Raw genomic sequence first — 25,999 nt, forward strand, 5'->3', positions numbered from 1 at the left:
AAATTAGTGTATTCGAACTTGACAGTCAGAAAGGTTCTCTAGCTAATTTTGAAAAGGGTCTAGTCCTGTAATTTTACATAGAATTAAACGCTTTGCATACAAATTGTTGGGGTCAATAACATTACAATTATGTAAATGCTAGTATTTAGAGAGGCTTAGTATCAACCTCGCAGACAGCATCGACAATACATCATTTGTTGATTTTCCAACTAATCAACACAGATTTACAGATTCAACCTTCTTCTGTCCAACGAAATAAGTGTAAAGTTTTTCGTATGCAAATCTATGGTTTGCTTATTTTAGCTGAATTAGTTAACATTTTCTAAATAAAATATATGTCCTTATTGTCATTAAGTTAAACAATTTGCCTTCAATACAGAGTGAGTCTGAGAGAGATTACTGCACTTATAATTAGTCTAATGAAAACTAACACATCGGGAATTCTTGACTGCGAATCTAGTTCTTAGTTTCCTATATTATTTAATACTCTAAAATAAATATTTAGTAATATGTTTTAACTTTGTTATTTGTAAGATGCCTATTTAATTTCATTAAGTTGGACTTTATTAAAATATTTACTTGCTTTTAGATTAAAATTACTTAAACACTCCATTTTACACTATATCAAGTTTTTCTTTAACTGCATGACAACTACCAAAATCGGTGAAGCGCGGTGCAGACTATTATTTTTGAATGTCATTCAAGTTGCACTCTCTTTTGCTCAAATTTATTCTAGCAACCGAACTTGAATATGCTTCATTCGAGAGTTGGCATTCAAACAAATTTTTTAAAGTAAGGGTGTTTGCGCACGCTATAAGTGTGTTTCAAAGTGTGTTTGTGCAACCAAGCAAAATATGCTTGCAAGTTTTTGGGTGACAGACTATTATTCACAACATGTTGGCGATGAGCTGAATGATGTGCTCACCAAAATTTGGGTGACCACGACAGCATGTTGGTTGCGTATCATTTAAAGATGCAGACTATCATTTTTTACTGCCAGTGATGGATTTTCTCTCTTGAATAACTCTGCTTTGACAACTAAGAATGTCAAACTTTATTGACTTTTTCGTTCAATAAGGTTTAGCAATTCATCATATATCAGTTAACTCTAGAACGACGCTTCTAAATTATGGAAATTTACTTTGAAAAAAACAAATCTGTTCGCGAAGTTCGTAGAGCATTACGTTCATTATACAGTCAACATAATCACGCTAGTGAACAAGCAATTCGTCCAGTTAATTATCGTTTTGCACTATTTTTACTCTTTTTGATTTAAAACCATCAACAAGACAAAGAAATGTGTGTACCGAGGAAAATATTGCTACTGTAGCATGAAGTGTTGAAGAGGACGCCGATATGTCGATTCGTCATCATTCTTAGCTTGTTGTCCTTTGTCCTTCGACTACGTGGAAAATTTTACGTAAGGATTTTGGCTTATGTGCCTATAAAGTATATAGCTCGTTCAAAAATTGAAGCAAAATTACTATCGTTTGCGTCGAATTTTAGCTGTTGGGCTTATTTGAAACTAGCCGAAAATAAGCATTTTATTGAAGAATTGTGTTTATTGAAGAAGCTCATTTCTTGATAAATAACTACGTCAATAAGCTAAATTGCTGTATATAGAACGAAAATAATCCTCAATTCCTTGACGAATCATCGTTACATCCATTAAAATTGACTGCTTAATGCGGTTCACACGCTGGCCCCATCATCAGTCCTTATTTATTTCGAAATGAGGAAGAAGCTGAATGAAAAATGAAAGGTCTATCGAGCCATGCTGACTAAATTTTGATGATTGTTTTTCAAAAATTAATCAGTTATATATCGACGACATTTAGCATTTAGTTTTAATAAGACGGTGCAACTTGTCATACAGCTCGCTTAACAATCGATTTATTGTGAAATCAATTTGATAACAACTTTATTTCCAGTAATGGTCCTGTTAAGTGGCTCCCTCGTTCATGCTAACGTCCGATTACTGGATTACTCTTTATGGAGTAGTGTTAAGTCATCTGCCAAATTAAACTAAGAAAAATTTTATTCCAACAATATTTTTGTCTTGTATTATCATTTTAAGTTCTCATGCAGCTATAAAAACACCCGATGTATATTGAAGATTATTTAGTTATATTTTATAAAATAATATCTCTACTGCCTTCAATATATACATATTCATAAGGTTTTAGAGGTTAGCTTAGTTTGAAGTTATTGTAAGATATTTGATGTAAATAAGAATTTCAATGGAGGGAGATAAATACTATTATATATATAAGATTTGCCCTTAATTCTATCTTCTAACTTTGCTTTATGAAACGCATGTTAGTGTCTAAAGAACTTTTACTCAATAATGTCTCTAACCACTTGGATAATCTCTAATAAGAGCTCTGTTGAATCCTGGCAATAAGTTATTCAAATGATTTTAAAGAATCATATATATATTGAAATTAATTTAAGAGAGTTTCTTTAATTAAACTAAAATATTTTAATTATATTAGTATTAAAGTGCTGCGAAAACTCCATTAAATTATTAAGCAGAAGTTGAAATATGATTATTTTATTGATATGAAATTGTTATTAACTGACTTAAAACGAATTGCCAACCAATGTTATTTAATAACATAATATTAGCGGAGAAATAGTTTCTATTTAAAATGTTAGTATAGCATTACTTTCTATATTAGTTTTCAAGTTGTGGTCTACCCATTTCTTAAAGAAAGCACCTATTCGCAACTAACATTAGTTGATAACTCATTCAACTTCAACTTGATGAGTAAATAATTCTGACTCGTTCTAAACTCATTTTCAAACCGTTCTTAACACGTTCTAAGCTCATTTTCAAGCTATTCTTAGCTCGTTCTTACTTCATAATCACATGTTTTTAACTCGTTAATTAATTTTCAACCTATTCTTAACTAATTCTTAACTAATGTAGTCGGCTCATATCCACAGAGCTCCATAACATACATATTCACATATCTACAAAGCACAACAATTGAAAGTGGGTATATATTTTCTTCTATTTTAGATGAAAAGTGCTTTAAAATAGCGTTAAATAGAAATTGAGTTTGTAATCTTTTAAACAGTAGAATATGGTACGTACACGAATAGTGCTATGACTCAGGACAACGGAGAGTTGTATTTTAATTCTCCAACCAGTTAGTAATCCATCTATGAAATTTGCTACCTAAACAAGAATAGTGTTTTGTATAAATTTGTTCATCGTTATGATTTAACGGCATTATTGGAATTATTTATATTGAATAATATTATAAAAGGCATTACGTATATAATTCTAATATTTGCCATTTCATAATATACATACTTAGAAGCCGTTATTTTACAATAAAAAAAAAATATAATTCAAGAACAGTGATAATAGATGAACATCTGCAGGCCATCCGTTAGGGATGAGGCACATTTTTTGCTTGGGCGATATGTCAGTAAAGAAGTTGATTTATCTAGGACAGTACAAATGTACAAATAACTGTTGAAAAATAATTGTTTTCTGGTGTGGTATTTGATCTAGATGGTAGAGTATAGAGACCATATTACTTTATTTTAAAAACGACAAATTTCAATTTGTAATGAAATTAAAGATAAACATGTAGAATATCATGTGGTCTTAATAGGATGATGTTTTGACTTTCCTGGACGTGATGTGAATTGATACACTTCTTTAAGTTCAATAAGAAATCGTTTCAAGTCTTCTCTGATAATCGATTAAAATAATGAAACTTATTCATCAAAATAAAATTTTTTATTTATAATTTTTTCTTAATAGATCACGCAACATAATATACATTATTAAAAAGAAGATTTTAGATTTATTTAAATATAGCGTGCAGTTTTAACCATTTTAACTACTGTGAGATTCATTAATTTTTCTACGCTTAATATACTCATCGTACTCCATTCTATCCACTTCATCCGACAGAGTTTCGTAAGCTTTCTGAATTTTCTTAAACTTATCCTCTTCTCTCTTTAGTTGTTTAGAGCTCGCGTGTGGATGACGATCAGGATGATGATCCATAGCATGCCTTTTGTAAGCAGATTTAATTTCCGAATATGTTGCAGACTGGTGAACGTTTAGTATATCGTAAAATGTTGGGATCTTAGATTGTGCTAGAAATCCTTTGGCTGTACACAATTTTTTCCAATTTTGCCATGATCCATCTAATTTGTAAGCTGCTTCGTAATCATCAATAGATTCTTTATATTTTTCAAGTGTGTCAAAGCATTCAGCACGCAACAGTAATGCATCCAAATGTGTATTGTCTATATTCAAGACTAAACTGCAGTCGTCGATAGCACGTTCAATTTTTTTAGTTGTCCAAGCGAGATATGCACGTAGACAAAGAAACCTACATTTCGTTATAGGACCGAGTCGCAATTCATCAATTATTTGGCTGTAGATATCGTATGCTTCAATATACTGCCTCTCTTCTATCAGTTTATAGCCTTGTTGCACGGCCGATATTATTCTACAGCAATCCCGATGTATTTCCAAAATATTATTACTTTCTAGATTTAAGTCAATCGCTTCGCTGAAGTACTGTTTTGCTCTATCTATTTTGTCTTCGTAGAAATATCTTAACCCTAGTACATAAATAAGGTATGGATGTTGCGCTTCATCTTCACTTAAAATTAGTTTGTCGAGGATATCAACAGCTTCATTAATTTTAGTTAAGTGCAAGAGAGCTTCACATTTTCTTAACTTATATTTTAGGTTAGCAGGTGCAATTGAAAGTACTTGATTGCATAGATATACGATATCCTCGAACGATTGGAGGTAGTAGTGTTTTACCATCTCCCGCTCCAATTTATTTAAGTTTGCTATCAATATTCTTCCAACATTGAGCGCTTCTGAATATGGATCAAGTGCCGCTAATTTTTCTATTGCTGCAGTAGCTGTACCGATGTTGCCAAGAGCGATGCTTATATTTATTACTCTGACATAGGCTGATTTTAGTTTCGAATTAAAATATACTGCAGTAAGTGCATCACTTAGTGCAGCTTTATAATTGGAGAGCATCATAAACGCACCGGAGCGGCTCAAATATAATGTAGGATCAGTAGGACAAATGAGTATAGCTTCATCGAAACATCTTAATGCAGACTCATATCGCTTCGCTAACAGTTCATCATTCCCCAACCTTCTTTTTATATCCGCAGCACTTGCGTCGATATTATCAAAGTTCATCTGATTTGTGGGTGACGGGTATTTATATTCCATTGCGTTTCGAACGAAAATTTTTCGCACTTTTCACTTTATAATGTATATAAAATTTAATTAAATGATTCAAAAATAAATTTCTGCAAAAGCTTTTGTGTGATTTAAACAATATGTTCAATTAACAGTAAAAATAGAGGATGTCTATGAACAGAAATTTATTTCAAACTTTTAATATAACAGAAAATTATTTTTATGACAGTTTCATAAAATTCATAATATAATAAATCACATAGTTAACTCAATTGTAATAAAGAGTAAAATTTTAGTGAAATCTGTTGGATTTTTTACTTTGTGGTGTAAACTTAACAGATGCAACTAGCCATTTATACTTTATCAAAACCGTGTAGTGAAAGAGATATGGCAAAAAAGAATCCATATAGCCCATACAGACTACTACGAATAGCAACGTTCGTCTGGGTACCTGGTTGAGATTTATTCGACGGTAATACAATAGCTGACAAGCTTAGTACTGAGACCTAGGCCGACTCTAAGACCTAAAAGCATCTAAACACCTCATTTAAGTCTATAACAATATTTGTGTCAATAACAAGAAGGACAGAATTCTTAGCCTAAATGATTTCCGACATCAGATTAATGACCTGTTTCCTAACTAGGCATGCTCCTGTTAACTAACGCCAGTCAAAGATGGTACTTAACAGTTTCATCATATCTGCTTATGTCCAACGATTGCCTGAAAACTAGTCCAGTATTTCCAGTCGGCTTTCCTTCTGATATTTACGTTCAAGATTGAAATGAAGAGAACTGGCCTTCACACACTTTTTTTTTAATGATACTTTCAACATCTCAAGTGTAACATCTCAAGAACTATCGTTCGTATCTATCATCTATCAAGTACTTCTACTAACTTTAAATTTAGGAATAAGGGAGGCTAATATATTTATAGACTTTTCATACATTTATAAATATACTTTTTTATTTTATAAAAGCAAGTTTTTTTTCTTCCTTTAGCACTAATTTGTTTTTTGCATATAATATATCCCAATCAATTCAATATTATTAATTGCACATTCGATATAATAAGGAATACTATTTTTCAAACAATATTTCTAATTATTTTTTGCCAACAACCCTAAAAATAAAAATAATCTTAAAACTTTTTTATTGAAAATTAAAATTTTGGTGCATAATTCTCATCGCAACCCTCTCACTTACCATTTTTGACTGGCAATCCTGAGGCAACCATATATGAGTCACCAATAGTTTCCACTTTATAGACATCATAACACTCAATACGCTCATCAAAAACACGATAAATTGAATTTAAAAAAGTCACCACCTTTGGGATTAAAATTATTTTCAAAAAAATAAATTTAATATAAAAAAAAATATATTTAAAATATTGTATATAAAAGGAAATTTTTTTATATTTGGGATTCATACCTCCAGCGGCGTGCAATTAGCAGCAATTACTGTGAATCCAACAATGTCACTGAAATAGACTGTCACCGCTTCGTAAAGCTCAGCACGTACCTGCAATAAAAATGAAAAAAATTCCTTAGTATTCCTAGACGAATGCCACTGGAAAAAGTGGTAGATGACCCACCTCCTGTGTATATTTTAATTGCATAGCAACACTCGGTGGAAGCATCTGATAGAGTAGCGAGTCACTTTTACACTTCTCAATTTTTAATTCCTTGGCTTTTTGTGCTAAGTTCAAGGCGTACATCTAGTAATAGTTAATTATATTTGTGAGAGATATTTATAAGACTTTATTATTTATTATTTTATATTATTTTAATATTGCATTTTACCTGAATTGTTGCAGCTGCATTTTTGACCAATATAATTATGACGGGCGAAACACATAGTACCACGACAAGGATGACAATGCCCACAGCTTCATTATTGGCAGCTTCATGTAGTGTTTTATCCACGTATTCCCTTTTTATATATAAATTGTTATATATTTTGTAAATAAATGCAACGGCAAATAGAATGATTATGAATAACTGAATAACTTACTTAATTTTATAACGTAAAGCCTTTTGTATGATCCGTAGATCATCTGTGAAGTTGTGCATGGTATCGTAATAAACAATAGCGTCTTGTTCATCTGATTTACCGCTAACATTTTTCAAAATTTTGGAGTTCCTAACGTCGAGAATGTTTAATAAAATTTAAAGTAGAACTTAATATTTACGATACACTTACATGGACTTCATTTTTTTATAATTTTCTGAGGCAGTAATATCAGTATACATCCATTTTAAGGATGGTACATAGTTGAGCGTCGAATTAATCAGTTCACGTGCCAGAAATTCATAACGTACGTACGAGACAAACGCATCCAAACCTAAATACCCACGACCATAGTACTTAATACCATATGAAGCAGCTATATTTTGGCACTCAATACTCTTTAAGAGATTTTTAAAACCAACCAAATAACTGTGAAACAGATATATCGGGACAAGAAATAATTCATTAAATATTTACAATATCAATATTAAAAATAAAATTGTGAACTCTAAACCAGAAAATTATCAAAATATTACGGTAGCAATATATATTATTTATGGACCAAAAAAAAAATAAATGATTCCTTGGTTCAAGAAGAGATTCGTTTGAAGCATAGTCCTGATGTGATGAGTCTTGATATAACAAGTTGTACATTAAATTTACGAAAAAGGAACGACAAAACGAAGTTTAGGAGCTTCGGAACCCTGTTTCTAATCAAGCTCTGGTCAGAATTTGAAAAAAAACAAATATGAAATTGAATATTATTTTTGTGTCTTTCATACAGCTATTGCTCCAAAAGTAGCTTCTATTGTCCAAACACTTCTTCCAACAATCCCTTGACATATAACATAGATCTAATCTCTTTGGTAGTTATGAAAAAATTCTACAAAATTTCTCTCTATGGCAATCACTACCACCTTATATGATGGAAATGTTTTCCATTAAAAAGCTTTTTGAGTCAAAGAGCATTCTTAACTCAGAGAAAGCTAAATCTGGTGAACAGACTGGTTTTTATAACAAACCTTAATTTAATTCGAAGACTAATATTATTGCTGTGACGAATGATAATATTTTTCTTCTGTATGTTGCATTTTTTTTCATAAAATTTTGCATTCAATTAGTCTACATGGTTACTCTATTAGCTAAGATGGTTACTATATTAATTAAGTTACTGTTTTACTTACTAGTTACAAAATATACTGCGATATCAATTTTTGATGATTTCTAAAAAAGAATGAATTAACAAATTGATATGATTTGTCATATATTGATATGAAAGTTTGATCATCATACTGATTTCTAGGAGACGCTCATTTCACTACAAACAAATGGAGTATATCCTTTTTGTCACACGTCTTTTGTGAACTCAATGAATGGTAATGGTTTATGGGTTAGGTTAAGGCCTTTATGCACTGTTACCAGCTTGATCTATTGTGCATTAACTCAAATGATAAATTGAATATTCTTGGAAAAAGATAGTGTGTGTAATGACTCAACTTAATCAACTCATCAATGTAAAAACTTCATAAATGTGAATCTCGATTTATCGAAAAATAAGCTATATCGTCATAAAGCGTAATACAGAAGGTAGCTCAAAATAGTTGACTCTACTATATTCTGTTATCAAATCAACGTGGTCATGACATCAGATTCTTTTTTTAATTGAACTAAAATCTATCTATTCCTGATATCGCTCTACGAGAGTTTTGAACAACATAGTGAACTAAGAACTATTGGAAAATGTTATTTTTCAAATGGTAAGGCTCACCTATTTTTTTACTAAAACTTTTTTCAATAACACTGTGTCCTGAACCAAAAAATCATTTTTTATATTTTTTATACTATAAAAAAAATATTCTACATGCTAAACAAATATTATATACAAAACATACCGCCAAACTGCGCTATTATCCGTTTCCTTTATTTGTTGTGTTAAATGATATAGTAGACCACGATTAATTGACGTATACCATTGCATTACATCCGACATTGAGTTATCTTCAGGCTCGGAACGCACACTATCCCTTTTATATTAAAGGAACTCAAATTCATTATATGCTTAAAACAATATTTTTGCGAATTTTAATTATATTAACTGGTTTAATATCATATCTATACATATTAAGTATATCATAATTAGTGGTATACTTTACATAATGTTGGTTAAAAATTATGTTTTACTCGAATTTACAGTCACAATATCATAACTATTCAAATTAATTATTCTGCACACAAACATCCAACCATCGAAATTATAAAATATTCTTCCCTAATATTATTTGCCACCATTTGAATATAAATTCGTGACATAAATAAATTTAAAATACTATTTAAATATTAGATATACAATTTAACAGCCTCAATTTGTGGGAGTGTAAAAATCACATTAGTTGGTGAAGTTCATTTATCAAAAAGACTCACACAGCATTTCAATTTTACCTGAATTCATTCAATCGATTTTGAAATTCGGTACGATTTAGCATAACTTCATCCTCATCATCCTCTGGTGATGTAGGCACACTAATTTCACTCCATGTGGTCATGTTATTCAATGCCTGATCTGTTACAGCAAAACGTTGTGTCAAATTGGAACTGAAATGGGTTTTTTAATTAAATTTATTATTTTACTAAAGTGACAAATTACTTATAAAGCAAATAATAATATATTTTATATATTTAAAAATATAATTAATTGTTCAAATTATATATAACTTTCAGTGCTATTTTTATTAGTAATTAATAAAAATTAAAAATTTTCTTCAACTACAATTAAAAAAAATTACAAAATTATATATTGTACATAATATATTTAAACGACCGAGCAATCGTTGAATAAGTACTTATAGATAATTACTGATATTCTTGCGTTATAGTCTCTGTAATGGAAACCCCTATTTATTCCAGCAAAACCATAATTATTACTTATCATTATATCAAAAATTGTTTTACAAAAATCATTGTTAATTCTAACTAATTGCCAGAATATCATAATATATATCTGTTCTAACAAAAAAAATTAGTTACAAGCCATCAGTTTGAGTTTCGAAAAAAAATACTACTATAGAACAACTAAGCTGAATATGCGACAAAATCGAGAGAGCGCTTGAAGCGGAAAAAATTTGCACTACAGTATTCCTTGACGTTTCGAAAGTCTTTGATAAATTCTGCCACAAAGGATTCGTGCATAAGATTAAAGAGTGGTTTATGAGACAGATATCCAAAATTATCTCATCGTACTTATCTTCCTGATGCTTTACTAAGAAATTAAGTGGTCCGTAATCAAAACTTAAAACAATTGAAGCCAGAATACCGCAGAGAAGCATACTTGGCCCATTTCTCTACCTAATTCACACAACTGACTTGTAAGCCCTACCAGAAAGCGTCAACAGTCACATCAACTTTTGAAGATGACTTCGCAATTCTTCCTACTGGAAATACATACTATTAATCAAATTATGAATTGGACTATTAAACGAAAAATTGAACTGAATCAAACGAAATTCCTTTGTGTAAAATTCACTAACAAAAAAGTCTATTTGCCGATAACTATATCCACTGTTCGAATACCATACTCAAACACAACTAAGTACTTCAACATGAACTTAGATGTAAAGTTGAAATGGAAAGAGCACTTTATATGGAAAAGAAAGAGTTGAGCTAGAATTAAAATCCAAAAACTTATATTAGCTAATAAAAAAATCAACAAATTATTGATATACGAGGAAGTCATCGCTCCGGTGTTGACGAAGTGGAATTCAGTCATTGGGATGTGCACCAAGATCATCCATTTAAATTTCCATCAAAATTTCCAAAACAAAGTTCTAGGAAATGGAATCCAGTTATTTAAATGTGCGCTAAAATCGACAATTCATATCATCTAAAACTTCCAAGACAAAGTCCTAAGAAATCTAATCGATGTTCCGTGGTTCGTTTGGAATACTGACCTCTATCGGGACTTGAAAATCGAAAATGTGGATGGTGTTATTCAAAATTTGGTAAAGCACTAAGAACAGTTACAACAGCACCCACACGAGACTGCCCACTATCTCTTCATCACATCTGTCCTACTAAGGAGGCTTAAACGAATTGTGACTTCAGATCTATTCCGGAATTAGTAGTTTAAAATGAATTTCCTTTAGATTACTACTAAATTAGCATTAAGTCTTTGGCAACTAGACATTTGTATAATGTTTTATAATATATAACAAAACTGCTTGATAAATCTCTGCACTTGAACTAGTCGTAGTCAAATAAAGCATGTTTTTATATTATTATAAGTAATATGTTTTAAATAAAAACAAAAAAAAAAAAAATAATATATATCTCACGAGGTCTGATAGCTTCGAAAAAAATATTTAATATTTTTCAAGAGATAAACACATCTCAATATAAAACGAGGAGAAACACTTCTTGATAAGCTATAAGTATATTACATATTCCGAACTTAGTATAACATATATTCCATATTTTAATAAATTTGAAAAATTTATTTAAAGCTTCAGTATTCAAACGATGCTAATTGAGTAATAAAATTCACATTTATTTTCCACAAAATCCTTCCATAAAAGCTTTAAATTCGTATTGAAATGGAAATATCAACAATCGTAACCCAAATTGCATAAAATACCATCATTTGAAAAATTTACATCAAAATAAAACTCATAAATTCATATTTACACAAAAATAATATATACATATATCTTTTATGATATAATTCTAATATAAATATATACATACATATATACATATGAAGAAGCAATGAGAAATTTTCATCATATTGACAAATCATTGAATTTATTGAAACGTTACTCACCGCAGTTTGCTTCCGTTTGTGAATATATAAAAGGCCACCTCGGTCCGTTCCAATTGCAGACGCGTCACAACTTTGCCCAGATCAGTAGCTATGGTCACCTGCATTTAAAATTTGAAAGGATTTAGGTTTTATGCGGCATAGATTTAAACCAATTTTACGCTTCAGAAGTCATAATAAGAGGCGCATTTATAGTAAATTTTGCGAAATACATATTGACAGTGTCAATCTATAAACAAATGCTTGTGTTAATGAAAACATATATAATAATGAAGATTACATACTGGTTAAGGAAAATTTAGTTAAAGACACAATAAATACATTTTGGGTGAAAAGTAAACAAAAAATTAAATAAAATAGAAAAAATTAACAATCAAATTAAAATTTATTTTGTCACCTTTAAACCAAATCTCAGGATATGCTGTGCAGGTATGTTAGTGCCAGTGTCAGTGCTTAACCCAATCCTCCGAACATTATTAACAGACTGATCGGAGTATAGCATACAACTTCGTTTTTATGGTCACATTTCGAGATGAACATTTTTTATGGTCATAAATAGCTAAGTATCTATCTACCTTACAGTGTGATTACATTATATTTGGCTGGACAATCACAACCAGCTATTGTTCATGAGCTGAAACACCTAAACAACTCAAAATCAATACCTATATTATTTCTATATCGTACCATAAATCATTATAATAGCATAGACAGCGTTGCCAAATCATATGTTGGTGAACGAAAAACAGAGCAACATTACTTGGTATGGTTCGGAAAGTTAAGGCTCAACTTGAACGAAATCCACATCGAAGTGATAATCAAATGGCTAAAGAACTGGTAATATCCCAGCAAAGCATTCGGCTCATATTTCAAAATGTGCTCAAGAGAAAACTTTACAAATTCCAAAGTGCATAAGATCTTACACTAAAGCAACAAAATGTTAGACTCAAAAGAGCAAAGGAATTGTTATGCTTGGACGAGTACGAACGCAACGAATTTCAAAACATTGTATTCTCTGTTGAGAAAAATTTCCCCATAGAACAGTTCATAATCTTCCAAAATAATCGTGTTTACACTGCCAAAAACACTACAAATGAAACTACGATTGACCACTCGAAGTAATTTTCCTTTTCTATTTTAAGTAATGGTATGGAAAGCTGTGACCGCCGATGGACGCTTTCCAATCATTTCGATCGAGTCTGCTGTTAAATTCAATGTGACTTATTATCGGAAAAATGTTTTGGAAGTGGTTTTAAAACCGTGGGCATGCAAGCATTTCGATCGTAATCCATAAATGTTCCACCAAGACTTGGCACCGTTCTCAGTTTCATAAACCTAGTGTGAACCAAGTAAGTCCACCTAATGGGTTTTGAATTCCTCAGATGCCAGAATCGAATTCAATGAATTATTCCATCTGAGCCATTTTGGAGAGCAAGGTGTGGACTAAAATATGTTTCACTATGGATGCGCTATTTAAAGCCACTGTTCAATTTTTCAGGGGTGGGCTTAAATACCCGAAGATCACATTTGTGAAGCATACAACCCATTATTTAATAGTTTGAAGGCCATAGTCAAGGCAAAAGGTATATACATCAAGTTAAAATGAATGGATTTTGTAAAAGTAATTATTTTTACAATATTATGTAATTGAATTAATAAAAAATAATTTTACACAAGAAAGATATAGTCACTTAAATAGGTAACACTTCAATCGGTTAAACCTGTATATCTAGAAATGCGCTATTTTTCAAACTAGCTACTTTAGGTGTATCTTACATACATAAAACTTTGGGAACTTTGGATTTTGGATATATAGTAACAACTGAATATTGAATTAATTATGCTCCACTATTTAGGGAGGCGATGATGTCATATATATATTTTATATGATATGTCCTTGGGATATATATATGTATATGGGTACATATACCTTGTGATCAAAAAAGAACGACAATTTTAATTTTTGAATTCCAGCGCTTATCCAATTGGTAAATTTTATTTTCACGCTGGCAACACTTTTATATACATTCTCTCAAAGTTTAACGTATATCGTACGATTAGCTTTTGTTTGGCGTCTATACAAAGAAGTCGAAAAATTTTCGTGTGACGATGAGATATGGGTCTATCTATGTATGCATTTGACATGCCAACCAAACAACAATCGACCGAATGGTGCTTCGAAGGTGAGCCGAAACCGAAAAGAGAACGCCAAAGTCGGTCCAAAATCAAGGTTATACTGTTTTGTGACTGTTTTCTTCGATATGTGTGGTGTGGTGCACTATGAATTCCTTCCGGACGGTCAAACGGTCATGAGTATTATTTGGCCGTTATACCTCGTTTGCATGAAGTCATTCACAATAAAAGGCCAAATTAATGGAAGGAAAACTCATGGATTTTACACCAAGATAACGCACCGGCTCACACAGCATTGGTTGTGTCGCAGTGTTTGGCCAAAAACTTCACCAATATCATCAACCAAGCACTATACTCTCCAGATATGGCGCCGTGTGACTTTTTTCTCTTCCGCCGACTCAAACTGCCATTGTGAGGAACGCATTTTGAGACCATAAAAGAGAATTCGCTGTGTGAACTAAAGGCCATACCTTCGGCGGTCTATAAACATTGTATGGAAAATTGGATCAAGCGTTGGCATGCATGTATTACCGCAGGAGGAGAGTACTTTGAAGCCGATAATAAAGAAAATTATGAAAAAATAAAATTTCGCCTTTTTTTTTTTTAATTCTCTTTCTTTTTTGATCATAATGTACATGTGATTCAAGTGGGATTCTCTTGTTAAAAATTAATTATTGGTTAATAAAATACCAACCATAGGTACGAAATTCAGTTACTGCTTCTGTAGATACTATTGAGAATCTTATGATTCAAATATATTCGCTGCATCTCAGAATTCCGATATATTAAATTATATTAATACTAAAATATAATGATAGAGACTAGTTTACTTGCGTACGAAGTAATCAAATATATATAAAATAAAAATGTAAAATTTTTAAATAATGGAATAAGAGACAAGAATATTAGTTCTCTTAAATCTTTAAATCAATTCTGAAAATTTAAATTTTAAATAACGAAGTGAAAGTTTTTGTTTGAAATTTTTATGTGAAACAAAATTGAATTAAAAAGACTTCAAAACTTGTTTATAGGATAACAAAAGTATGCTTTTCTCTAGGAATTCCTCTAGGAAGGAGAAGTAGGAACGGAACTTGAAAGACAACTGCACACAATAAAGAAAATGAAGAATAAATAAATATATACAGAAAAGTGCAAGTATCCAAGGCGTCATAATAAATTATCATAAAAAACAGATTTCAGCTGCCTTTGCAAACGTTATACTCACTTTGATGTGAAGATATGCAACAGCACGTGTCCTGTCTTATAAGCTGCATATAAATACAAGGATTGTGCATTTCTTCTTTTTTCCGAAGGAAACAAGCTCTCCACTTTGTAAACAAAACAGAAGACGACGAGAAAATGGAGGAGAATAGAAATGTAAACAACAGGACGAAGGAAATGTGTTGCAAAATGGGTTGTCTGAAATGACCTTGTCAAGCAATGCATTGTAAACACAGAACGAAGATGATGGAAAAGAAAATATACACATTATACACTGAGGAATGGTTGAGCACCCACCATGAGTGATGAAGGACCAATACAACACTATACTAACGGCATAATTTGTGAGGATGGGATTTTGGATCACAGCGTCAGTAATGGTGATGACGTTAGACAGCACACAAATGTGGTATGAAATGTGTGTAGTTTATTAGTGCAATCATTTTTTAAATTTGCAATGAGCTACCTTTTTAATCAGCAGTTATGACTGTAAGATGATACAGAAATAATAAGGAATAATAGAAGCTGTACTTGAGTATCTTAGTAACACTAGTAACATGCATAAGCGGTACATAATTTATTTCATTAAGACTTATATATATTGCAGTTCTGTGAAATTATTGTTCTAGTGACATATATTAAACAAAATTGTTCACAAAGGTATCAAATATTAAATTTCTTTAAGATTCGCTTAACAACTACTAAATGTATTAAGATATTAAAAACTTACAACAAAAATAAGTTATGAGGACGATTTTTTAAAAGGAATTTGTTTCGAGGATGAGGCTTGTTTTTTACTTGGGTTATATGTTAACGGACAAAATTCCCACAACTATAGCAGTGAGCATCTACAATTAATTGCCAACTATTATATCCATAAAAATGGTATATAAGCTGTGATATTAAATATAGAGAAGTGGTTGAAAATAACAAGAATGTGAAATAATCCATAGAAAATTATAGCAATAGCTGCATGATCACCTAATGTTTTTTTTTACAGTTCAATAAGACGATGGCATAAGATATACAATAAGTCTAATTTTTGTGATGTGAATTGGACACAGGATCATAGCATAAGTGAATCATAGAACCTTAACAATTAACTTCTATCTATCTTTGTTACGAGTATTAACAAAATCATCATTCTGAGTATAATAAAATTTTCGTACTTCTCCTGGCGTCCCGGGACGTCTAGAATCTTTTAGTTGGTCATTTTACTGTGTCACCGATCCAATTCCATATGCAGACCATAAATCATTTGTTAGCACCGTTGAACCATTTATTACTAATCCCAAAATGTTATGTATATGCGGGAAAACATTAAACTCTTGACGCTTTAAAAATGAATTTTCGTCGAGTATATATATTTCTGTCTTTCATTCTGTAAACATTCAACGTTTTGATGTTTTATTGTTAAAATCAATAATATGACCAAAAAACACATTTTACAACCTATGATTAAAAATATTCTTCCGTTCAATGTTGTAAATAGGGTTCTACCTAGAACCTTAGTATTTAACAATGTTTTAAACAATACTTAACCTCATTAAAGCCAATGTCTTTATTCTAGAATTTTGTTTTACGAAAAACTTCCTTCCTGATTTAGCGCTCAGTTCTATTTCATGGTACGCTTTAATTGAAAAAGTAATGGGGGAGTCGGTAAAGTTGTGTCTTGCTTCATCCTTGACGTTGTATTTTAAGATCAGTTTGACCCTATTTAGAGAAAAGCTTTCAATTAGAAAACTAATTTTGATGCCTTATCGAAATTCCAACTGATATATTATGTTACAACCACAAATGATTTTAACTTTAGTTAAGCTTTGCCAAGTTCCTAACTACGCTAGAATTGCTAGTAATGAAATTGGAATAGATTTTCTAAAAAATACTGTAATCATAAAAGGCTGTGAATTATTTGATAAAACATTTATTTCTGGTACTAAATATGATTTTTTGTGTGAATGCTGCATTTTAATTAAGAGCAGAAATGATGACAATACGAAACTCTTAGATGTGACTTATGACGCTTACGATTGGTAAATTTGTGGTAATTTCTTCAATCAAAATGCTCTCAAAATGCACTTTTAATGCAATTATATTTTCGACTGGTAATTATGGGGCAAAATGTATCACTCAAGATTAATTAATTCCTATTTTCTCATAAAAATTAATTACATATATGATTGTAGAGTGTCACTGAAGTACGTTATACCGAACAAATGTAGAATGACAACAGTATAACCATTTTGTCTAAGTTTTCTATACAAGTGGTTGCGTTATTAAGAAACCTAAATATTGTTTTTGTTGCTTCTTTGCTTTGGAAGACAATAAAACCAAACCTTACACCATTATTGACCCCAAATAATGTGATGAATTGATTGATTGTGTCTGGTTGTGTCAAGGTTTAAGGATTGAGACGGTTAATTATTATTTCCAACACTTCATGCTTGGAATACTGAATATTGAGTGCATTGAACTGTGAACTAACTATGAAATTGTTTAAAGATAAAATTATAAAGGAATCCTCTAACCAAGACTATTGTCTTGAATTTTCATAATTGCTTCATTTATGGTAACCTTTCCCCGTTTTATTTACATTTGTTCTGCCATTTAGCTTTGGTGCTGTGTAGAAAAATAAGGAAAAAGTAATGAAAATTATCTCATCCTTTCGTAAATATTTATACATCTTCTTCCTTTTCTGTATAGTATGAATGAATATATTTATTGACGGGAAAGCTGTTTGCCAACACAATGGTTGGCAATGTTTTTTCGCATTCACCATTGGGTCTCCCTACTCCATTTACTTTTGCATGCTTGTGTCTTTATTGTATTGAGTTTATTTCCACAGTCCTTTCACTCGATTTCTGATATGGATTTGTGGTTTGCGCTTCGTACTTGTTGCATGATTGAATTGCAACAATAAATTTTAATTACAATTTATCTACTATATTTCCACAAGGAAGATAAAGTATAAAGAATTGTTACTTGAAATTGTAGTCTCTTTGTTCCATTGACCCAACTCATGGGTATCGAATGCAGAACTTACCTGCGTCTCAATATCCGCCACTTCCACTCTGTAATCGAGAACATCGTGCAGTATCAGTGATGTTTGCACAATCAGTGCCAATATTGGTATAAATGGTAGAACAATCATCTGGAAAATTAGCAAAAAAAATAACAGAGATTAAAGTTAAATATATATTTTTCTACATCTAAAAGTAATTTATTTTCATTTATACTTAAATAAAAATTTAAAATTAACATTTTATTTATGAAGATTGTAAACAACATTAATATCTAACACGTGCTTCTTTCTATTCCATAGTATAGTTAATAATTTTCTAATTAATTTGTTTACTTAGTCTAGTAGATGATTTACTAAATACAAAGTATCTGATTGACAACTTCAGCAAAGCCATTTTAAGTTATCTTAGATGCATTCAGAAATTGTGTGTAATTTTGGCAAAATAAATTAAAGCGAATAGTAACAGTTAACGTTTCTATCCCCTAACCCAAAATGCAGAAGTAAATTTTTAAGAATTTATTTCTTACGAATACGCTCTGTCCTGCTTTTGTTCCAGTACGAACATGTATCTGCAGTCTTATCTTAGATATATATGAATTGATAATCAAGAATTAACTTAATTATCTTATGCTATTTACTCAGGCACATACACCGCAGTATATGTTTCATTATGATTATTATTTCATTGAATTTAGTGTTTATTTAGGCACATTACCGCAACAGATGTTTCATTATGGTTCATTATGGTCATTGTAAATTAGTATTTTTTTAGGTGCATACATTTTCCTCAAATATGCATATATGTACCGAATATTATCATAGCTTCACTAAAAGTATTAATTTTAGTAGTTAATAAAACTTTCAATCTTAATTTTTAAACTTTACTAAATATATTTAATAAAAAAAAATTTTTTAATTAAGTTCAATAAATTGTTATTTCTATTTTAATTTCTATTGTATTTTCTATTTTTATAAAATTGAAAAGTATTTCACTAAAATAGATATTTTGTTTAACTCTTATAAACATAAAATAATCGTTTTGTGAATACATTAGACCTTGCCCAAACCCATTAAATGTGAAATATTGCTTCCAAGAAAATTCCTAATGACGAAAATAGAACAACAGGTGAAATATTTCTTCGTTCCCACCACACACGCTCCAGGTTTCAAAGTCATAGGTTGTCTTGCATTAATTCAGTATTAAGTATCCCATAAATACCTAAAGACACAAACGTTTGCATTTTAGTATGAATTACAATAATCTCAGAAAACTTCTAAAAGTCATTAAATAAAGTAATTAAACTATACATTGCAAGTGTGTTTATTATCGTGGATTACCAATAATTAACTTGCGAAATTTCAGGATTTCATAATTCTGCATATATAGTATAGAAAACTGAAATTTTTAGCTGATAGTGAACTATTTCGAAAATTAAAATTAAATTCAATTTCAATGAATTAAATTAAATTGAATTTTAATCATATAAATTAAATTAAATTTTAATTATTTTAAATAAATTAATTTTGTGCATCCAAATTAAACCTTATATCACACAAGACAACATCGTTTTTGGTACAAATTTGTGGTCTTCTTTTTAAAATACAGTTTTTGGGCTCGTATTTGTTCTTCTTTTTTAAAAACTCCCTTTTTCAACTTAACATATATGTATTTAAAAAAAAAATTGCTCTTACCTAAACTCAAATGTTTACAGAGTGGTTCTTCAAGTTAACTTCAGCAGGTGAGTCACCCGAAAAAGTTGTATAAGCTGTATACCAAAAAACCAGGTGTTTGAAAGAACTTCACCCAAAATAAAAATACTGTTAAAAAACTTTTAATAAATAACTTTAAAATAATTTTCTTTTTATTAAGCACTAACGAAAAGAGATATGGATAATAACCGCCGCCTAAACCGTCCATCGACGTCTCTGATAAAAGAAATTTATCTCTTCAGAAAATACAATTCAGTGAAACCAGCTTTTATGCGGTATTTTTAGATACGATTTTCTTTTTGTGCGATTCTGCGATATATGCAATTGGAGCTTAATGGAAGGAGTTATCGGTTATGTATGTTTGTATTATGTTATGATTGACAGCAGTTAGACATCAGATAGCATCTAGACAGGACTCCAACTTTGTCATATATTATCGATACTAATTCTTTAAGAATTAAAAATTCCAAAAGGAGCTTTAATCCTGTTTATCTAGTTACCTTGAAAAAGCTTGGCATAATGGTCTATTGTTCAAGCTTAAATAGATGCTCTCAACTAATTACTACATTTTCTTAAAAAAAGTTTCAACTTTGCAGTCATTTCAGGCGGGAGTGCCACAAGGCAGTGTCTTGGGACCTATGTTATACTTACTCTTCACTAACGACTTGCCTACCACCATTGGTACTGACATTGGAACTTTTACCGATGATACTGTGATAATTGCTACAGACGACAATCACCAGACTGCGGGAGCTCTATTGGATACTGAACAAAAGTTCAAAGCTCTCAGTCGAAAATAAACTGCTTATAAGAAAATAAAATTAAAAAAAAAATTTGATATAATTTGGTTAAGGTGTTTTTAAAACATCGGCAAAATTTTAATATTTTTAAAAATTTTAATGATTTTTTATAAAATTATTATATAGTATTAATCATCATATTATATACATTAGCTTGCAAATTAAGCAGCTGTTGGTGGGTTATGTGTTAAGTAGACTTTAAAATTTTGAGTGTAAAAAACTTAAGTATCTTTCAACAAAATAATTTTTACAAAAGAATTCGAATTGGTGAATATGCAAATTATTATTATTTTTTTAATATGAGTTTATTTTATGTTAACATTAAAACCTTATAAAAACAGAGAAAGTTCTTTTCAATACTTCACATTTATATTTTCCATTTTAAAATCTTTTACTTGTTGGAAATTAAAAAAGTTTTTATATGTTTTCTAAGTCTGTACTTCATAGCATATCAACGAATAAAATAACTTTTCCTTTAACTTAAGCTACTCAAAAATAGATTTAAATTTACATATTATTTCTTCAAAAATAACTTAAAGAAAAATAGCATAAACTGCCAAAATTAAAGTGCTTTTCAATATACGACAACTCAATGGATTATGTAGACATAATGTAACAAAATGTGCAAAGTAAATATTTTAATTCTAATCTTTTAATAATAATGAAAATAAATAACTGATTAACATCGGATACGTCACATAATATTACAAATAACCGCGACACATTTTCGATGAGATTGGTTCTAGGATGGATTGGAAAAATTGTTAAGTCAACTGACATTTGTTCTTCATTTGTTTTCTGCCAAAGCTCTTGATGAAGTCATCAAGAAACGGTTGAATTTTGCAGATGGGATGAAAGTATTTACTTTTATCTTCCATGTAAACTGTTTAGATAAGAACAATTTTTTACATCCATTCGGAATTTATAAAATTATCATATAGTTTAAAGTCTCGAATTTTTTTTGGTGGTGAATCTGAAAAAAAAACATTCTAAAGTTACAAATGTCCCATATCATTTGTACCCCCATTTATATATAACTGATTAAGTCATATATGACTATGGACTAAAAACACTCCATATCGAATCCTGTTGAACGCTATGGTACAACCAGTTAAGGTATTTCATCACAGGACAGGTTACAAGAGTACTTAACTTGCTTTATTCCGTACGAACTCCAAAGATGTTATCTGCTTTTACTATGTTTTTTATTCCAGAGTTTCTCCCTTTAAGGATTGCTGTCATCCGTTTCAAAATGAATGAAAGACAGATTTCCATTTCAATAGATCAATAGTGACCGTCTTTTTCATTCTAAAGATAATGTATCGCTCTTAACTGGCAGCTATCATACATATGAGCATGAAATAACAGCAGTCTTCACCAATTAGTAATGATAGATTTTATCTGGTATCTTATATTATGAACAAAAAATATAATTGGGATTACGCGCAAGACCGTATCAGTATAAGTATTCAGGAAATTGTACATGATCCGTTTCGAAGATATGTATCAAAATCTAGCTATATTCCGCTTTTTGTCTATAAATACGTTTAATCACTTTTATAGTAGAATTGACACTTTCAAAATTACTGACCTTAGGTGCTATCAAGTTTCGTGTATTCGTGCATAGCTTTAAGTTTGTCGTTGTTTATTTTAGGATTAACTGCCATTACCAGTGCTTCCAGGTGGTTTCTTTTTTATTGTTTGTCGGTAATTATAAGTGACAGTAGGCTGATATATTTAGTCATAAAGTTCAAGTCATCAAGTGCTTTCACGAAATTTTGGGTTATTTATCGTCCTCGTCTGTAAACCGAATAGACCGGTATTTGTTATGAACGTATTACTGATGCATCAACTTCGTGACACTGCAGTTTTCGATTTATTATACATTAATTTTACATTACCTTCTGCTCAAAAAGCCATCTGTCAATTAGTTTGTTTACAGCCGCTGTTACTGTAAGACTACCTCAAGTGCATTTAGCGATTTTTACTATGGAAAATTCTTGTCGTAAACGATTTTTTGACCAAACACGCCCCACTTTCATCGCTCAGGCACCATATTCGCCAGATCTGGATCCGTGCGATTTTTTCCTGTTCCTGAAACTCAAATTGCCCCTTCGTAGTAAGCGTTTTGAGTCGATTGAATCGGTAAAAGAGAATTCGCTGAAGGAACTAAAAGCCATACCTTTACGGGCCTACAAGAAGTGTATGGAAGATTGGATTAAGCGTTGGGATATGTGTATCGCTTCAGAAGGAGCATATTTTAAAGGACATAAAATAAATTTGGAATAAAATTTAAATTTGTGTGTTTTATTTACGAAATCCGTGTACTTTTTGATTAAGATTATTCTCTTTAATGTGTTACATTCATATTTTCAGTTCTTCAAATATTTAGTACACTAGTATATGGTTGAAGTGATTTGGTTGCTAAATGCATACCTGCTTGTAGAAGTTTATTCTGAACATCGTCTTTTCATGCTAATCTGCTTGTGTTAAATTTGTTGATGCAATATCGTTTTTACTATTTTAAGATAACTTTAAGATTTACTTGAAATACTTTAAAATAATCACAAAAATAAAAAACAAACAATAAACACATTAAAAAATTTCTTTACTTTAACTTTTCTAGGTCATTAAGGCTACATTTAAAAAATTACTCCCTTTAGAGATTAATCGTTACAAATAAAATTCGCATTTCGTAAACTATTTAACATTTTAAGAATGTTAATCAGTTAAAAAACTTTATCAAGAAATTAAGCAAATATTTGCGCAAAATATTTTTTCGATTATAGTGATTAACTTCTGTTTATGTAAACGAAAAACAGTTGACCAATTTTTCGTTTGTGGTAAACGAAATAGTTCTCTGGGTATGACTATCATTTAATGTTCTGAATTTAAGACATGATTATGTGTTATATTTTTAATTCTATCCTCACAAATTTTTTCAAAATTTCTTTTATTCCCTCCATAATATCGTTCTTTATACCTGAATATCGCATACTTGGTAAAAGGGTTTAACGCTATAAAGAGTCTAAACAATTCAAATCTTAATCCCACTTTATTCCTTAATAAAGGAACCGGTATATACTCCGCTTGTTGTCAAAAGTTTAGCGGCAACAATCAAGAGTTTTATTATTATGTTGAGGCTAGTTGAGTCAGTGCATTTAAGCATTTTTACTCTGTATTAACGGTGAGGTTTCTGCATAACCACTCTCTACGTCTTGACTGGATTATTGTTTATCACTTCATCAGACTAAGCAATAATTGACCTCAGGTCTGCGTACCTTCTCAAGTAGCCTGTTACCATTCTGAGATTCGATAACGCGGTGTTGGTAAGTTTTAATTACTCATAATTACATAAAATATTGGTCAAATTTTAAGTCAAATGTATGTCCAAAAATATTTTGTACTTCCCAATCTAAACGCTAAATCCCGTTTAGTTATCTTTGGTTATCTTTTGATAGCTTTAAGTGAACACTAGCCTCAACACAAGTTCTTCAGGTACTTAATTTGTCAATTTTTGCCATTAACAAGAGCACCACGCCGAGTGGATTTAGTCGATAGTCACAAATAAGTGTACTTCCTGTCTATAAAAAGTTGAAATTGTGAAATAACAGCAGTAGAAGTTCCACTGTAAGAGCGTTTAATGTTTCTTAATGACTTTTATAGCACGAAATTAACAAATTCAGAGACTAATTAAACGTTGTTGGCACACCGAGCACGTGCCTCCTACGATTTAAAAGGGCTTTAAGCTTTGCTCGTACAACAACAAAATTTACTTGACATAAGACATATTTTATCATATCATGTCTTAATCTTAATCTTCATTTAGTGAATTTATCTATATAAATAGTAAATTATGCCAAAAAAAAAAAATAAAATAAAAATAAATAATTGATTTTTATGTGCTTCCGTTGTTCATTCACTTTGTATTGTCCGCCGCAGTTGGAAAATAAAGAAATATTCTTTTAAATACTGACATATGCCGAGTATCTCAATCGCTGTTCGATATTCCCACATAACATAACGCCGATTTATAGAATATTTTCAGAAAACATAAGACATAAGACATATCAGAAATGCCAGAAATACGTTTGAGTGAGCATTCCATACAATTTGTTACTTATTCATTCAAGTATCTAGATGAATTTGATAGAAATGACATAGAAAAATCAATTTGAAGGCGAAACCCTCAAAGCGAAACCAATTTTCTATGGTTTTTATGAGTTGTGAATGAGTTTTTCTTTTTTATTAAACTTTATTTTTTTGTTTTTTTTTTGGTTGTTGGTTGTAGATATTTTATTTCGCAGTAAAAGTTTAACGTTTGTCCTTATGCAAAAGGCAGACAGACATTGAAGCGCAAATAAAAATTATGTACAAAAATTTACATTTGTATAGTCACTTCTGATGTTCTGCCGATTGTTAAGCTCTGAACATTTATTCAGTTCCACATAGATACATTTTATTAAATAAATTTAATGCGCTGCACAAATTTCGGATTCAATATCCTTGAGCGGGATGTATGCTAAGACATGCAAAAATGCCTGAAGTTCTCATCAAAACAAGGCATTAAGTTCATATATTAAGTAGAATGAGTTCCATTAATATCTTTTTACGGCCAAATTGAGTTTATTAATAAGCGGAAGGAAGGATGTAAAGTTTATGTTTAAGGATATTAAAAATCTGCGGTTGAAATATTCAATTACTTCGAGAAAAAATAATTTTGAGAACCTCTGAGGTTCAGAGTTATGTTAATACTTGCAATTAAGATTCAATTTATTATAAATATTTAAGCTAAAGAAAACTAGTACAAAACATATGAAATAAGACTTAACCCAGAAAGTTTCTACTGAATACTTAATAGTGAAGTTTTAATTAATGCTTAACTTCATTATTAAGTATTCAGTAAAAACTTTCTGGGTTAAGTCTTATTTCATATGTTTTATACTAATTTTCACAGACTTTGTATATTGTAAAGAATATTGATTAATAAATTATTAAGATTACTAATGATATCATATAGGCGTAGGTATTTAAGCGTAGAAATGGAATATTTGAAATATATCTCATGTTTACGTGCTGCATTTTTACAT

The 25,999-nt window shown here is 30.5% G+C and overlaps 2 protein-coding genes across 2 annotated transcripts in view; both read right to left on the minus strand.

The window, feature by feature from the left end:
* Positions 1-3,856: 3,856 nt before the first annotated feature.
* LOC119674912 (dnaJ homolog subfamily C member 7-like) lies at positions 3,857-5,233 on the minus strand. Its single transcript, XM_038086068.1, has one exon. It carries the CDS (start codon positions 5,231-5,233, stop codon positions 3,857-3,859), a length of 1,377 nt encoding a protein of 458 aa, XP_037941996.1.
* Positions 5,234-6,398: 1,165 nt separating this feature from the next.
* Positions 6,399-25,999, minus strand: part of LOC119685537 — a 31,825-nt gene continuing 12,224 nt past the window's right edge. Inside the window, exons 3-11 of the mRNA XM_038099842.1 lie at positions 12,027-12,124; positions 9,653-9,805; positions 9,106-9,237; positions 7,406-7,642; positions 7,217-7,345; positions 7,006-7,135; positions 6,798-6,920; positions 6,635-6,724; positions 6,399-6,530 (exon numbers count right to left, since the gene is read on the minus strand). Of these exons, the coding sequence (XP_037955770.1) occupies positions 6,399-6,530; positions 6,635-6,724; positions 6,798-6,920; positions 7,006-7,135; positions 7,217-7,345; positions 7,406-7,642; positions 9,106-9,237; positions 9,653-9,805; positions 12,027-12,124 (1,224 nt within the window). The remainder of the gene's footprint in view (positions 6,531-6,634; positions 6,725-6,797; positions 6,921-7,005; positions 7,136-7,216; positions 7,346-7,405; positions 7,643-9,105; positions 9,238-9,652; positions 9,806-12,026; positions 12,125-25,999) is intronic.

Source organism: Teleopsis dalmanni, chromosome 2 (genome assembly GCF_002237135.1).
Source record: "Teleopsis dalmanni isolate 2A chromosome 2, ASM223713v2, whole genome shotgun sequence".
Classification (NCBI taxonomy): domain Eukaryota; kingdom Metazoa; phylum Arthropoda; class Insecta; order Diptera; family Diopsidae; genus Teleopsis; species Teleopsis dalmanni.